Source organism: Cervus canadensis, chromosome 11 (genome assembly GCF_019320065.1).
Source record: "Cervus canadensis isolate Bull #8, Minnesota chromosome 11, ASM1932006v1, whole genome shotgun sequence".
Lineage (NCBI taxonomy): Eukaryota > Metazoa > Chordata > Mammalia > Artiodactyla > Cervidae > Cervus > Cervus canadensis.
This window is the reverse complement of record NC_057396.1, coordinates 52,313,016-52,329,316: the sequence shown is the minus strand read 5'-3', so window position 1 is coordinate 52,329,316 and position 16,301 is coordinate 52,313,016. Positions and strand designations below refer to the sequence as shown.

The 16,301-nt window shown below is 35.9% G+C and overlaps 2 protein-coding genes across 4 annotated transcripts in view; one reads left to right on the top strand and one right to left on the bottom strand.

Moving 5' to 3' along the window:
* Positions 1-16,301, bottom strand: part of ANO3 (anoctamin 3) — a 428,911-nt gene that overhangs the window by 65,068 nt on the left and 347,542 nt on the right. For all 3 annotated transcript variants that reach the window (XM_043482413.1, XM_043482414.1, XM_043482415.1), the window contains one exon: positions 14,496-14,556. In XM_043482413.1, the coding sequence (XP_043338348.1) occupies positions 14,496-14,556 (61 nt within the window). The remainder of the gene's footprint in view (positions 1-14,495; positions 14,557-16,301) is intronic.
* MUC15 (mucin 15, cell surface associated) lies at positions 1,237-15,208 on the top strand. The gene is made up of 5 exons (XM_043482416.1): positions 1,237-1,349; positions 1,861-1,926; positions 8,000-8,718; positions 10,658-10,807; positions 13,072-15,208. Exons 3-5 carry the CDS (start codon positions 8,037-8,039, stop codon positions 13,230-13,232), a joined length of 993 nt encoding a protein of 330 aa, XP_043338351.1. The 5' UTR covers positions 1,237-1,349; positions 1,861-1,926; positions 8,000-8,036; the 3' UTR covers positions 13,233-15,208.

Genomic DNA, 16,301 nt, shown 5'->3' with positions numbered 1-16,301 from the left:
CACCTGGAAATGCATCTCAGCAAGACTTGTTTGTTTGGCAAGAAATTACTTTTTAACTCCAACTCAGGTGCTTCCATAAAGGTGTCTGATCACAACTATGTGAGCTAAGTAATAACTGAGGCATTAAATTTATGCATAGTTTTCATTTTATAACTTTGCTTCCAGATGTGCTCATGACAGGGAAGGTAAACAAGGTTTATCTCTAGGGTCAGGTCTACTCAATGGTTAAGGTTGTCAGGAGGGCAGCAGTGAAAGGATCCTGAGGCCACAGCTAGCGTCTTCAGAAAAGATGGTCACTGGAGATAACTCTGACGCTGTGGCAGTGAAAGCAGAGTTGTAGCAGAAGTACCTTGTAATTTCCTTGCCTGGTATAGGCCATGATTACTATGCTAAGTAGAACGTGGTAATGTATTCATGCACATATCTAGGAAAATCCCTAAGGGTATGTACGGTACACCCAATCCTGCCAAGTCATGTTCAGTTCTCTAAGCACAGATATAAAAATATTTATTCAGTTGAATTTTTTTTCCTAGTAACTAGGTAATCTGAAAATAACCAATTGAATTTGATTAAGCCATTTCTCAGTAACTAGTTATTTGATTAAACTGAACTTGCTTTTCTTCCTAAAAGTGCAGATGTAGCTTAAATATCTTTTGAGTGAATATATTTTAGGGTTTGGCTTAATTTCTAATCAAACTCTGAAGGACTTTGGGCTTCAGAAAATTTGAAACTATAGAATTACCTTGTTCTTTCTTGAAGCCAATTAACTGGGCAGATTCTTTGCATTCAATTTAAAGCCCCTGAACCTTAGCTAAAGTTTCATTTTCTCTCTCAGCAGCTGGAAACCTATCTCCTTGTGCAACAGGAACTAAGCATGGACCTCAGGCTTACTGAACTGAGCAGACCCTGGCGCCCGTCCCCAAACACTGATGCGCAGAATCTCCCAGAAAGTGCAGTTTCACTCTTCTCCCTTTCATAAGCCGTGAAAGGAAGTATGCCAGGTTGTTATTCAACTCTAGTATTTAACCAAGCATTACTTAGGCTCTTCTGAAACTCTCTGGCTTCTAAATTGAGAGGAAAAGCAAAGAGAACACAGGATGGAAACTAATTGAGCAGGCTGCCAGGATTACTCGGGATCACATGGCCGTTCTCAGTCAGGCCCCAGTTACCACCTCCCCCAGACTTCTGAGAGTCAGCAAGAAACCCCACCTCAGTCCTGGTGCTGACTTCTAACTTAATATATTACAGCTTTCTCAAGGGTCTGATGCACGGTAATCCACTGTCTGAAGTGTGACTTTCTATAGATCCAGTTTCAGCGCACGGCAGACAACACTTTCTCCATTCAGGTTGTGAGTACACAAATCGGGCATCCTCACAATGGGAAAGAAAGATTTGTTTATGTGTTTGGAGAACAGCAAGTGGCCGGCACAGGTCACTTGAGCAACAGGTGCAGGGCTGACTGACTCTGGTTTCCTCACCTGCAAAGGGGGAACCCCGCATGTGTCAGAAATCCCTGATACAGCAGTGACCAGGACCAAACTCCCTGTCCCGCTTTTTTTCATTGAGGGCAAGAAATGTACGTCCTTTGTTTTCCAACACCCAAAAGAGAACTAGCCTGTCCGAAGTCAAAGCAACCAACCTATGAAAGCTGGAGGGTTGGGCTTTCTTTTCCTCTTTTTTTTTTAAAGGCCTGAATGAGCTGTCATGCTGACAGCTGAGAAGCAGGTCAGTCAGGTTCTTGGGTGCTCTATTACACAAGCAAGATACAGCCAGCCCTACCTAACTTCGTTTCTCTGGCACCCTCCTGCTTAGTGGGACATCTGTACACTTAACCCATCTGCTTTCTCTAATGCATGGCAGACTCACTGCGGTCAGGACGGCTGTGATACTTCAGTTCCTGTTTGTAAACACCTCCTAGACCTGAAGGTAAGTGCATGCTGGATTATATCAGAATCTTTGGTCTCATCTCTCTCTCTCTTTCTCTTATTTACCAAAGAGAATCAAAGCCAGTCAAACTTTTGGCAGAACAGTCTGGCAAGTACCTACAGAGACCCTTTGTGAAGACAGGTAGCTGTTTCATCAATAATTACCTTCCAAATGAGCATTCATGCTAAGTGAGTTAACTTTAAGAATTATTGCCAAATTCTCTAGATGATGAAACCAGCTGAAGAGTTAAAGAAAAAACTTGCTTCAAATGTACATGATTGCAAGGACAAATTTCCTTAAATCAGATCTTAGTAAAAAGTTTCTAAATGTTTCAAGCAGAAGTGGCTGCGAGAATATAAACTGAGTGTTTAGATTTAAATTATGCATTTGGTTCAATGGTTCTTGCTGAAGTATTAGAACACAACAGCTTTTTGAAAACAATCTACTAATGCAAGGAATTATTAAGCTTTATATCTTTACCAAAGATCTTCTTAATCAAAAATTGGCGAAATGATGTGTATATATTTTACTTAACATGGTATGTGAACATGTAGAGCATTCAATGGAAAACTAAAAGGCTAAGCCTGTTGCTGCAGAAGACCTCCCATGGATCAAAGACAGGCATTAAGTTTCTTATAATTATTTTCAGTTTGTGGCTGTGTAAGGATTCTTTTATTAAAGAGAGGCCGATATACTGCTTACCACTGTCTTCTCATCAATCCATAGACACTGTTTCTACAAACAGTGAAACAATAGAAGGCTGAAAACCCAGGAATTTGGGTCCAGAATATTTCTTTTGGAGACACAATCTTTCTAAACTTAACACTCTTCCACCTAATTATTTCAGTATTGAAGTTTATGACTGAAAATGCCCGAGTTAGCAGGGAGTATGACATTCTATATATTTTTCTTGGCTTATGCATTCCTCCATCTTATAATTAGAACGATGGTCTCAAACTCTTGAAATGTATTATTTCCTGAAGGAAAGTCATGTTTTCCTGTTTGTTTCTTTCTTTTAAAATCAAATAAAGTGAATGATATGGGTTCTCAATAGAATCCCACCTTCTGGCTAGTTAAGTCTTCTCTCCCTTAAAACCCTCTCATAAAAGAGGCATCTCTAGAAGCATAATTCCTTATGTCTTCATTTACTGTGGCTTTTTCACTGAGGGACAGCAAAATACAATGCAAGGCTGGAAGGTCCACTCAGAGAAAAATGTGAGTTCTGCCTGGGATACCGGCTACATGTCAGGCTGTTTCTTATGACTAAGACAAGCAAAACTCATCTGTCTTAACTGGTAGCCTGAGCTCTACAATAAGAATGATCTCAAACAACTGACAGAGAAGCAGCACAGAATAAACTCTTTGTTTCACTACAGAAACATGCTTTTATACATCTTCTCAGTGCAGCTTAAAGTAATGGTTTTCTTTAAAACTTCTGATTTTGGTTTAGTTTACAATAACTAGCATTCCTCTTCCCTTGCATGGCTTGACTAATTGACACAAACCAGGGTACCTCCTTGTTTTTAAAGCTCAGTGCAAAATAGGTATGACTCAGTTACAACAGGAGGGCTGGGCAGAATAACAACTTTACAAAATTAAGGGGCAACAATTTTATGAACAGTGAATGTGGATTTGCTTCCCTTAATGGCCACAAGTTTTTTTTTTTTTCTTCCCTTATCACCACCTCCTGAAACCCTCTATACAAAAGCAGTCATGTGAAACCACTTTTTAGTGCCAACACCAAAGACAAGAGAAAATAGCGTTCATTTTCTTTGGATAGAGGAATTATTTTTTAAAAAAAGTGAAACTCACACTATCCAAAAGTATATTTTAAAAGTTATTAAGACAGAAACAATACAAACATTTCAATATATTCAGAAAGATTTAGAATCTTTGTTTAATGTATCACAAATTGGATGGAAATCCTCCTCTCTCTCTCTGTCTCTATTCCCTTCATAATAATTCTAATCTTGGAAGTTTTTCAGGTTCATAATGAGTTTATCTCTGTTTCTAGGCTACATCCTGAAAATTCCATTAAGGAATTTCTACCTCAGGGCAAGATGGGGCAAAGAGCAGGAGAAATGATGCTATCTGGTTCTCCAGTTTTGTTTATGTTTTTTTCTCTCTCTCTCCAAGTTTACTTTCTTTTATCCCCACATTCTCTCTGCCTCCACTGTGCACTTGGTTGACTGATGAACTTGGAACACCAGAGCACGCAATCCATTATGTACCATAACTTTACACACAAGTATACAACAGAGTTTAAATATATTAACTAGAGAAGGAAGGAGGCTGAAAGAAAATTGTAGAGAATATAGATTTCTTTTATTGTCCTCTGGAGTTTCAATACCACTAACATTAATCTTCCCTGTTTGTAATAGGCATTGTTCCATTCAGAATGGGGTCTGTGCTCAGTCATGTCTGACTCTTTGCGACCTCGTGGATTATAGACCACCAGGCTCCTCTTTCCATGGAATTTTTCAGGAAAGAATATTGGAGTAGATTGCCGTTTCCTACTCCAGGGAAAAATGGGGTCACACTTAACCAAAATTGCTTAGTCCTTGCCCCAGCAAAAATCCAGTGCCAGTGTTCCGAAAAGCTGATGGCTTCAATTCCCGGCTGCTTCTGTCCCTTTAAGATGCATGGACCTGAGTAGGAGGTGCAACCTGGTTCTCTCAGAAGCCAGAGGGCAGAAGCAAAGTTGTCCCCAGTTACTATTCTGGGACAACAGAACAAATCAATACTCACAAAAGCCTTACCCACGAGTGTATTAATTTTTGAATAAATTGCAAATAGCATTCACAATGTACTGTCTTATCCCACTCTTTACTTTTTCCTGTTTCCCTGGAAATAAATTACAGGCATAACAGACTGCTTGGCTCATTAGGGGTGTTGATACCTTAGGTTTTCAAGTTATAATCAAAAGCTGGGTAAAAGGTAGAGCAATCCCCTTGGTGGTTCCATGTTACAGGGAAAGTGAAACAGGAACAACAAAACTCACTTTGTTGACTCTTGATATGTGGATTCTCATTACGGGAAGGGAGTAAAAGCACTTTGCAACAACCCTTATGTGACATTATGAGAAAATTAGATGAATGGCCATGGTTTGTTTTTTGGTCCCTTCTGGTGACCACTTCTTTGGGAAGACAAAATAATCAGATAGCCTAGGTTTAGGGAAGGCAAATCAAACTGCCTAACCACACAGGTGACCAAATACAATGCAAAATAAATCAGATCTGTGGCAGGAGACAGTGAAAGAGGCTATAAAGTTTACTGTGAACTTGACAGAGTTCACAGGAAAGAGATGTTCCTGAAAAGGTCCATTTGAGTATTTTTAAACTAAATTGAATTGCATTTTAAATGTGCTAGGTGAAGCAATATTTTAATTAAATGTTGGTGAACTTCAGGTCCTGGGGATAATCATTCTTATTTTGTTAATCTGTAAATTACAAGGTAAAAGTGTTTATTTAGAAACCATGGAGACTACTGTTGGGAATTTCTTAAATTAAGATAAAGGTGTACTTTAGTATGTTTAAGAGGTACTTAAGGAAGAAGGTGGCTCAGACAGTAATGAATCTACCTGCAATGCGGGAGACCTCGGTTCGATCCCTGGGTTGGGAAGACCCCTGGAAGAGGGCAGGGCAACCACTCCAGTATTCTTGCCTGGAGAATTCCGTGGACAGAGGAGCCTGGCGGGCTACAGTCCATGGGGTTGTAAAGAGCTGAACATGACTGAGTGACTCAGCACAGAGTTCGGTAGAAGCTACTACTTTACCAGTGATTAAAAATATGAGGTTAACAACATCTCTGGTTAAAATAAAATCTGGATTATTTTATTATTCTTTATTATAATCTGTGCTAAGAAAACACTTGTAGGAAAAGTTCTAAAAACCAGTTGATACCCAATCTATATTCCTTTGTAGCTTCTATTATATTAGGTGAGTGATTACAAGATTTTGATGCCAAGGTCTGAATCCTAACCCTATCTTTCAACTACTAGCTATGTGTTTTGAGTACATTATTTACATTTTTTATTCCCATTTAACTATCTGTAAAATAGGATTAATAACCTCTTCCTTATCATTTGATTGTTTTTGTTAAGAATTAAATGAGAAAACATGCAAACCATCTCATGTAATAAGTGCATACTAATATGTTTTCCAATTATGTTAAAACCTTTGAGGATCTAAGTGAATTTTTTTGATTATCACAGAAAGTGAAATATAAATAAACAAAATAATCACAAATACAAATATAGTCTAACTTCTAAGAATTTTTTTTCAATTAGAAATACTTAAAATTTTAACACCTAATTAGGTTGGAGTCAGCAAACTTGGCTCTCAGGGCTGCTTTTTTCATTTACTAGCTTTCATTACTGGACACTCTGACCCTCAGTTTCTTCATCTGCAAAATGAGGATAATGTGAGCCACTCTTTTTGTCTCAAGGGATCATTGTGAGGATCTAATGAGTTGCTATTACAAATTGTAAGACACTTATGGAAATAATGTTATATTTTAATAATAATAAATGGAAATTAACTAACTGCTTACTTTGGACCAGATATGTTTTAAAGTACTTCTACTTAAATCATTTCATTTAGTCTGCAGAACACTTTGAAGGTAGTATGATTATTATGATTTGATAAAACAACTGCTTCATATGATGATTCTTTTTCATATGTTTTTCATATAGAAGCCAAATTTGCAATATAAGTGTAAATTCAAAACCTCTCCCCATATCCTCCTATCTATGAATTGTGGTGCTTCCACATTTAAGAGGCAGTTCTAATGAGATGGATGAAACTGGAGCCCATTATACAGAGTGAAGTAAGCCAGAAAGATAAAGAACATTACAGCATACTAACACATATATATGGAATTTAGAAAGATGGTAACGACAACCCTATATGCAAAACAGAAAAAGAGACACAGAAGTACAGAACAGACTTTTGAACTCTGTGGGAGAAGGTGAGGGTGGGATGTTGCGAAAGAACAGCATGTATATTATCTATGGTGAAACAGATCCCCAGCCCAGGTGGGATGCATGAGACAAGTGCTCCGGCCTGGTGCACTGGGAAGACCCAGAGGAATCGGGTGGAGAGGGAGGTGGGAGGGGGGATCGGGATGGGGAATACGTGTAAATCTATTGCTGATTCATGTCAATGTATGACAAAACCCACTGAAAAAATAAATAAATAAATAAATTTAAAAAAAAAAAAAAGAGGCAATGTGAAGTGCCCGGATTGGAGGTCAGAGCCATGGTTTCCAACTCCAACTCTGCCATGATCTAGTTAGGTACCTTTTTCCACACATACTCCCAATCAGATTCTTCACTTATACAATGAGAGAATACAATGAAAGAATCTCCAATTCTAAGAGTTTTTCTGACTTTCTGTAACTTGGCATTAATAGGAAAAGGGGCAACACGAAGTAAACATAATGTTAAAAAAAAGGGATGTTAACCTCAAATTCAAGTAACTCAAATTAGGAACTAATAAAATGCTTTCAAGTGGAGTTCCTGACTGACTCACTTTAAAGTGGTATGTTTAGTGTATAATCGATAACATAATTTTTATAATAAACACTCCAAATTACATCTTTATAAAAAAAATGTTTCCTTAAATAGGTTAAAGAAATCAGCAAGCTCTACATGCCCTATATTTACAGTATTAAAAAAAAAATTACTTAGCCATTCATATACAGTGTGTGTGTGTGTGTGTGTGTGTGTGTGTGTGTGTGTGTGTGTGTGTGTATACTTCAACTTGTCCCAAGCTAAATGACCTTTGAAATAATGAAATGGCAATGTCTAGCTTGAAAAAATTTCTGCATGGCATTTCCCTAGAGGAAGAAAGAAAGAAATATTATTTAGAAAATAGAACTCAGTCAAACAGAACTTAGTGACTCTTGTTTTAATAAAATCCAAAGAAAATAAACTTTTGGAATAAAGGGTATGATACTATCATCTCAGTATTATGTCTCTATATTTTTTAAAATCATTTTAGAAATGTAGATCCATTAAAGAAAAACCTCAATACTTCATTCAATAAATCAAATTGTTATTATTTTCTTTCAGATTCTCCATATTAACACTAATACCAAAGAAGATTACAATGTTGACTTCAGCCAAAATTCTGTTGATTTCAATTTTGTCTAGTTCACTACTGTTTGGAAGCCGTGGGGAAGAAGGTCAAAAAACAAACACAACAGAAAGCAGTGCAGAAGACTTAAAAACAAGGGGAAATCAATCTGTTCCTTTAGAAAGTAAAGCAAATTTAACCTCAGATAAAGAAAATAGAGAAACCTCCAATCCCAAGGCAAGTAATTTCTCTTTTGAGGATCCATCAAATAAAACACATGAAGCAAGTTTCTACAGTAATCTGTCAACAGACAACTCTTCCAGGAGTCCAGGACTCTTGCCTACACCTTCCCCAAGATCTCCCTCAATCCACAGCTTTGTTTCCAAATTGCCTTGGAACTCATCCATAGCAGATAACAGTCTTCTGCCAGTTTCAGCCCCTCCCAATACTACAGTTACTGTATCTTCAGAAAATTTTACCCAGTCTTCCATCAATGATACCATGAAAGCTCCTGACAACAGTTCCATTACAGTTAGCAACCTCCCTTCAGGACCAAACACCATATCTGTGACCCCCATGGTAACAGATGGATGGTCTACCACAACCAGAGAGAGCGTGGAGGGGTTTACCGTCTATCAAGAAACAACTTTACATCCCACCCTGAAATTCACCAATAATTCAAAAATCTTTCCAAATACGTCAGACCCCCAAGAAGGTAAATATAAATGGATTTAATTTTCCTTTTGTGTGAAATTGAATATCCAAATAAGTTATTACACCTAACGAATGCACCACTCTAGAAGAAAAAGAAGGCTGCAATAGTGCAAGTGGTTCTCATTTTGCAACAGCAGCGATGATATTCATAGTGAATAGTGAAGGGATTTTTGGACTTAAGTCAATAGACACTAGTCATCATTGTATGGGAATGTGATGAAACAGTGGGGCAAAATAAGAAATAGGTTAAGTTGAAAAGAAACTGAAACTGATGTAATGGTACAGTTTTAAGATACTGTAACAATTGTACTGCATCTCAGAAAGACTACATGAAATTTCCCAGGCTTTTAGGAATACAATGCAACTGAAGTTTAAAAATACATGTATGTGGGTTTTGAAAGAGAATGAGATGAATAAATTTGGAAATTATCTGAAACCATACAGCAATCACAGGAGACTAGAACACTGGTATTTTAAAAATGTAAATTCAACAGGGTACCCTTCTTAATTTTTAGTTAGGTACCTACTGAACACCATAAAAATAAAATTTAGCTGTGAGTATCACAAGAAAATTGTGTTATGGGGACATTTCTGTTTCATTTGGGGATTAGTCAAGTTTTCAAACATAAAGCAGAAAAGATTTCTCATATATAATGAAGATTCATTATATAGCCATGGTTTTGTTTCCTGAATTTAAAAAAAAAACTCTCTTTTTTCCCTCCATGAACTAATTGATTTCCATACAACCTATCTACGGGTGTTAGTGATATAAACAACAAATTATATATGCAAATTCCTATTTGAAAGCTGTTGTTAGTGTACAAGAAAAGTTTTAAAATTTGAAATCCAAGATTAGTATAGCACTGCAACCAATATATTATGTGTACACATATTTTCATAATTTTAAGACATCCTTCCATTCATACGTATAAAACTACGCTCTGTTTTGCCTTTCTAACACTAATATATATATATATATATATATAGACAGAGAGAGAGAGAGAGAATATTGAGTACTTAATCCTACTATTGTTCTTTAATCCAAAGAAAATTTACTTAACTTTGCCTCACTTTCAGCTTAGTAAAAAAAAATGTGCTGCTGTTGTCAAAGAATTTCAACATGTTTCTTGGTGTATAAATGGAGTCTGATATAGAATTAGAGACCCTATAAGAACCTTTGCCTACCTAATCAATAAGCTTCTTGAGAAATTATTTTTTAAAGCTGAAAATAAATTGCACTAAGCATGAATTCAGGGAGTATTATGTAATTTATAGATGACAGCCTTCAAATAAGGTGCTTGTTAAAGGGGATGATAGAATGAAATTCTGGATTCCTTGAAACTCAGACCTACACATTTGTTTGAAATGTACAAAGCACAGCAAACATCCTGTTTTGTTTGGTATATTTCCTGTATTTGAAAATATTCTATATCATAATATATTTATTTTTCTCATAATGCCTTTTCATTTGGGTTGAATTCATTTCTATCACCTACTTACTCCCATTTGCTTTTTGCTTCTGAATAGAAACAAACTCAAATCCTATCTCATCATTAAAGTTCATCAGTGATTCAGAGTTGATTAAAAACAACATAGAATTCAACATAGAAGTTAGATCTTAATGCAGAATGCACATGGCATTTCAGTACTATTGGTGTTAATACATAATGAGTTACAAAACTAAGGCTTAGGAATGTTTCAAGATAATTCAAATTTTGAAGTACAGTTTTATCAGGAAGTATATATTTCTGATATATCCCCAAAACTCAGTATTTTATAAAACACACACACACACATCATATATATATATATATATATATACCCATTATCTTAAAAAAAAAGTGTTAAACTTTGCTTACACAAAGTCCACATGTATTTCTATTCTTTGAATAATTGTTTTCTACTTCTAATGTGTAAATCATTTTTTCTTTGTCCTCTAGAGAACAGAAACACAGGAGTAGTGTTTGGGGCCATTTTAGGTGCTATTCTGGGTGCTTCATTGCTTAGTCTTGTTGGCTACCTTTTATGTGGAAAAAGGAAAACAGATTCATTTTCCCATCGGCGACTTTATGATGACAGAAATGAACCAGGTAAAAACAACTTTCAGAACTTCACCTGTACACACTGGTTTTAATTAAGTGAAGATGCTAATGTTCACTGCATTAGCTAGATGGGATTTAGAGAGTCACATGACAGAAACGAACTAAATATTTATTCTGATCTACTCTCTTTTTCAAAGAACATAACCAAAATAACTATAGGCCTGCTAGTGAAGTTTTAAAACAATTTGGAACTGCTGCTCATCACATCACAATTGGTTTTAAGTAATAATCCCAGAACCTAAAACATAGCATTGTCAATAGTGTTAGTCACTCAGTCGTGTCTGACTCTTTGCAACCTTATAGACTGTATGTAGCCCACCCCACACTCCTCTGTCCAGGAGTGTGGCAAGAATACTGGAAGAGGCTGCCATTTCCTCCTCCAGTGTATCTTCCCAACCCCCTGGAAGGATCGAATCCAGGTCTCCTGCATAGCAGACAGTTTCTTTACCATTTGAACCATCAGAGAAGCCAATGAAAAGACAACGGTATGATATTAAGAACAAAACTGCCAATCTGTAAGCAAAAAACTGTGGAGCCATTCTCCATCGTTGTTGGATCGCTTAGTAGCAGGATTTTGAACAATGATTTATTCTAGTTGGATGCTCTTCCAAAGTTTACACATATACAACAAAGTTTACACATATACAATAGCTCTCTGTTAATTATCTTGATGAGGTTCTAAAAGAGAATTTCTGAAGAGTTGTATATTTGGGTACATAAAGTCAGATATACCTTAATTCATAAATTTCCCAATCATGTGATGGAAAAAAAAGCACCACATCTATGAATGAGAAATGTGTCTGCTAAGAATAAAGTACTGAGTTTGATCAGTATTAACTAGAACAGAAATGAAATCACTTCAAAAGCTTGACTCATCTCTTTTTAAAAAAATATTTCAGGACAAAAAAAAAATCTGATTTTGGCTTACCCAATAGACTCTTGCTGCCATCAAAATATAATTAAATGCTCCTGTTGAGTCCTATTGATAAAATCTTGTTGATTTTTTATAAGTTTGGATCATTACTGATATATTGCTGATTTTCAAAAGCGAACCCATTAGTTGTAAATTTAGCTGAACTCTGTTCATCTACATCCTGGCCTTTTCAAATCTGTTTAAGGATTTCTAGCAATTCATAGAAAATAAAAAGTAGCACTTTTCCAAACTGAAGGATAGGATTTCAAGCTTTAGGGGCTTCCAAACTTTTTTTTTAACTTCATAATATTTTCTTTAAATGTTACCAGATGTAAAAGGTCAGTCTGTCAACTTTATACAATCCAAGATGTTGTGATTGAGGCATAATGGAATAATTCAATCACAGCAGTTTTACTTTTTCAGGGTAACTTTGTGTCACCCATTCCAAATCCCTAAGGCTCCTGGGAGCCCAGTTTGTAAACAGAAGGCTTAAGGACTAGGTAGGATCTGACAGTACCTAGCTGAATAATTAGATGACTAATCTAGCTAGTAAATAGTCACTGTTTTAGTATTCAGAAGCCTAGAACATTCCAAGTTTTTTATAAAAATAAATTCAAGATCATTAAGGAAATAATAATTAGTTGTTTGTGGAAAGAAAAAAAACTAACCATGTTATTAGTTAGAAAACCTTAAGTGTATGATAACCTGGATCTATCAGAAGCAAACAGAAGATTTTACAATTTTTTTTCATCTTCGTTGCTCACCCGTAAAGATATTAAGACACTTGCTAAAATAATGACACTGATTTTAAAAGTAAAGCTCTTCACTTTTTAAAAATCACTTTTACACCAGAAGTAAAAATTCTGAACATGTTGGGAATTCTCTGGTGGTTAGGAATCTATACTTTCATTGCTGTGGGCCCAAGTTCTAGCTCTGGTCGGGAACTAGAATCCCACAAATGCACAGCATGACTGAATTAAAAAAAAAAAATTCTGAACTTGTTGACATGGTTCTGAATTCACAAGATTCAAAAATCAATGAGACATGTTAATACTTCCTTATACCAAATATTGCTAGACTTCTGTTGTGATCTCTCCCATAGTTCCTTTATGTTTGGACCACCAGCAGTGAAATTTTGGAAGTTAAACTGTCCTTAGTTTTAGAAAGAAAAATGTGGCTTGATAAATAACTACTTATTTAAATTCAAAGCCAGTATCTGAAAATATCACATAAAAATGTAATTATTTGCTCATCCAGAACAATTCCTATGGTCTAGCAGATGCGGGAGTGTGTATTCCAGACTGTCACTATAAAACAACTTTTTTTGTTGCTTTTTTAGTTCTGCGATTAGATAATGCACCGGAACCTTATGATGTGAGTTTTGGGAATTCTAGTTATTACAACCCAACTGCAAATGATTCATCTACTTCAGCAGGTGGAGAAAACGCACATGACGGCATTCCTATGGATGACATACCTCCACTTCGTACCTCAGTGTAAAACTTAGGGGGAAAGGGCTGCAGATGCAAGTGTTCATCTACATCCTGGCTTTTTCAAATCCATCTTCCAAACACTGAAGCAAGGCCACTGTCATGTGGCCTGTGTCAAGGAGAACTGTAAAAGCATGAGGCTACTAGCAAAAACATAAACAGAGGATAAATCATCCAAAAGGTTTCCTTTCTTGCCAGTTTTGGCTACGCTGATTCATCCATTGAGAAACCTTCATTAGTATTTTGGCCTAGTTTTTTATTAGTAGGAAATATGTATGGAATCAGGTAAAACTAAAAGACTTCACCATGATTGCCCTGCCTGATTAATTAAAAAATCCTTCAATGAAAATAGGAACCACAAATTACATTTTTACTTTTTGGGTGAGGGGGTAGACAGAAATCAATGGATTAACTCTTCATCATTCCCTTTGTAGTATTAATGCATTTTCCTGAAGTAAAATTGTAAGGATGAATTTTTTTTTTTTTTTTAATTTTGACTTAAAACTAGAAAGAGTATGGCACAGAGTTTGTGTTCCTGGGAAATTAAGGCAATGGGAGTGAAAGATTTGTATTCTAGTACATTTTATTTTTCTGTATCAGCAGGTACATAGTAAAGTCCTTGAGTTGCCAAGTTGATGATAACTTTGCATTCAACAGACCATCATCGGAAAGTTGACCCTACCCAGGAAAGTAATCACTTCTTTTCAAATCATGGGAAATTCCAATCTGTAATTTACTTTAGGTCTCAATTAATTGGGTTCTTTAAAAACTCAATGAGAAACTTCCTGAAAAAGTCAGCCAATACGTAAACCTAAGCATAATTTTTACAGCTTTAAGATGTCAGATAGGAACAGGATTTATTTAGTATCAGACATTATTGCTCAATCATATATGGGATAGATTCTGTATCTCTAAGTGCATAAAATGTAAGGTTAAAAAATAGATGACGGACACCTTAAGCAAAGAAAACATTTTCTGATCATCGCTTTCACAAGTATGCTTCAGTTTGTTTTTAATTACTGGCTGCTTTTGGTGGGAAAAATATGCTTGACAGTATAGGAAGGTTTAGGCTTTAGGGATTAGAAGATTAGATCAAGAGTTAAATTCCCAAAGAAGCTGTGAATGTGTGAAGAAGGCATAGGGAAAAAAGAGATTTTATTGTTGAATTGACACATGGTATGTGTGTTTGTGTGTGGGTGTGGGTGTGCAGAAACACAGCAATAGTCTCAGAAGACAAGCACTAGGAAGTTAAGTAATGGAAGAACATACTTACCCCATATTGCCATAAAAATAGCAAAGAAGACTGTCCCTCCATTATCAAATAGATATGTAACCTTAATGGAAAACAAACAAAAATATTAGCAACATTTTTGGTTATAATAATCCAGTGATTACTTTTTTTACATTGAAGCACTATTGATTTTTTTTTTCTCAATGGAATCACATTATTTTATCATTTGTAAATATAAGATATACAATCCTTTCATAGGTTCTGCAACTGTTTCATGTGATTTTCTCATGGAGAAAGTTGGGGAATCAGCATTTCCCCCCTTACTTTCTCTTTTCCTTTTGGACTCTACCTTTATTTCTGCTTTGAAGTGGTTGTAGCACTCTGAGGAAGTATTTGTGGACCACAAATGGAAGCTACGCAATGAGCTTTAAGAAGTTAGCTTTCCAGTGAAAGCACATACAGGTGCACTTCCTGTTAGCAAAACTTCCAGGGCTAGGGAAGTTGCAGAATGCAGAATTCCATCAGTGATCCAGCATTTCCAAGAGAGAGGTATCAGAGTGCTAGCCCTGCTCTCTGATGTCTTTCAGAATGTGCCATGGGTCATTAAGAAATTTCATCAATCACTGGATATATTTAGGATATAGTCCAAGTGTTTTTTAATCAGACATGACCTGAAGTTTTATAAATAACAATGTTATTGAATATACATTTCAGGGTTGTAAGAATTGTTTGATTTTAATAAAGTATAAATTCAATTTGCCTTTTTCTCTTTTCATTTGCATAATATCTTTACTATGGTTATAATTTAGTGAGGGAGATTAAACCAATACAGTCAAGGCATCATATGTTTGTCAGTCACTTAAATACCATAGAAATCCTACAGAAAATAGGTGCATTATTCTCACAGGAGTAGAGGGCAATTAGGTAGGGGTTTAAAGAACATTATTCTAAGGACAGTGGGAGTAGAATGGTGCCTTCTATGCATAGTCTACAGTCTAGAGGCTGCTCAATGGGGGCATTAAAACGACACTGATGTGCATTTTAATTGTAACTTCTGGAACACACTGTGAAACAATACGTAAAACAGAGTAAGGTGGGATGTATTTTCCTATAATATTGCATTATTGAAAATTTCATTATACAAAAGATAATGAAAAGTATTACTTTTGAAAGTTGGTAGATAGGTGCAAGATATTCTAGATGGTTCTAAACATCTAAGACTGTTGATGTTAAGGCTTGGGCTTTTGAAAAATGCAATAAGAATAGTTTTTCACAACAATCATCAGTATATATTATGTACAGTAGAGAAAAGGACCACAAAGAAATTCTCCCACAGAGCTCATAAAATTCCACCCAGTGGGGGAATTTAGCTTTTTTTTATGTCCAAAGATATCCCACAGAGATACTTGCGGCTGCCAAGCAGCTGAACAGCTGTCTGCTGTCCTTTATAAACAAGTTTAGTGCAGGAAACAGCCTCTTAAGAGTGTTAGAACAGAGGCTTCACACATGGAAACATAAAGGTGACCAAGAAATAATGGCTCCCCTTGCTCCAGAAACGGCCCTGTTTTTAGAAAAGTGACATGTAAAAAGCCATATTTAATAACAGTTGTGTTGAATAGAAATGATTTTTTGTGGAACATTTTCCTTAAAAAAGCTTTTCATTTTTTTTTCTTATTACTTTTGTTTATAAATCTTTCAGGCATTTTTTAACTAAGTAAATTTAAATATCAACTTTTAGAAACACATCCCTGAGATGTGGTAAGGTATACATGTCATACTGATGTAATGTGAGATTATAAACTTGTAGTGAGAGATAAAGCTAGAATGGAAGTTAGGGAAGTCTTCAGA

Bases quoted from the DNA above. Each gene is read 5' to 3' on its own strand.
- MUC15 (XM_043482416.1), top strand. From the start codon at position 8,037: ATGTTGACTTCAGCCAAAATTCTGTTGATTTCAATTTTGTCTAGTTCA. The intron at 8,719-10,657 runs GTAAATATAAAT...TTTGTCCTCTAG, and splicing joins TACGTCAGACCCCCAAGAAG to AGAACAGAAACACAGGAGTA. The intron at 10,808-13,071 runs GTAAAAACAACT...TTGCTTTTTTAG, and splicing joins TGATGACAGAAATGAACCAG to TTCTGCGATTAGATAATGCA.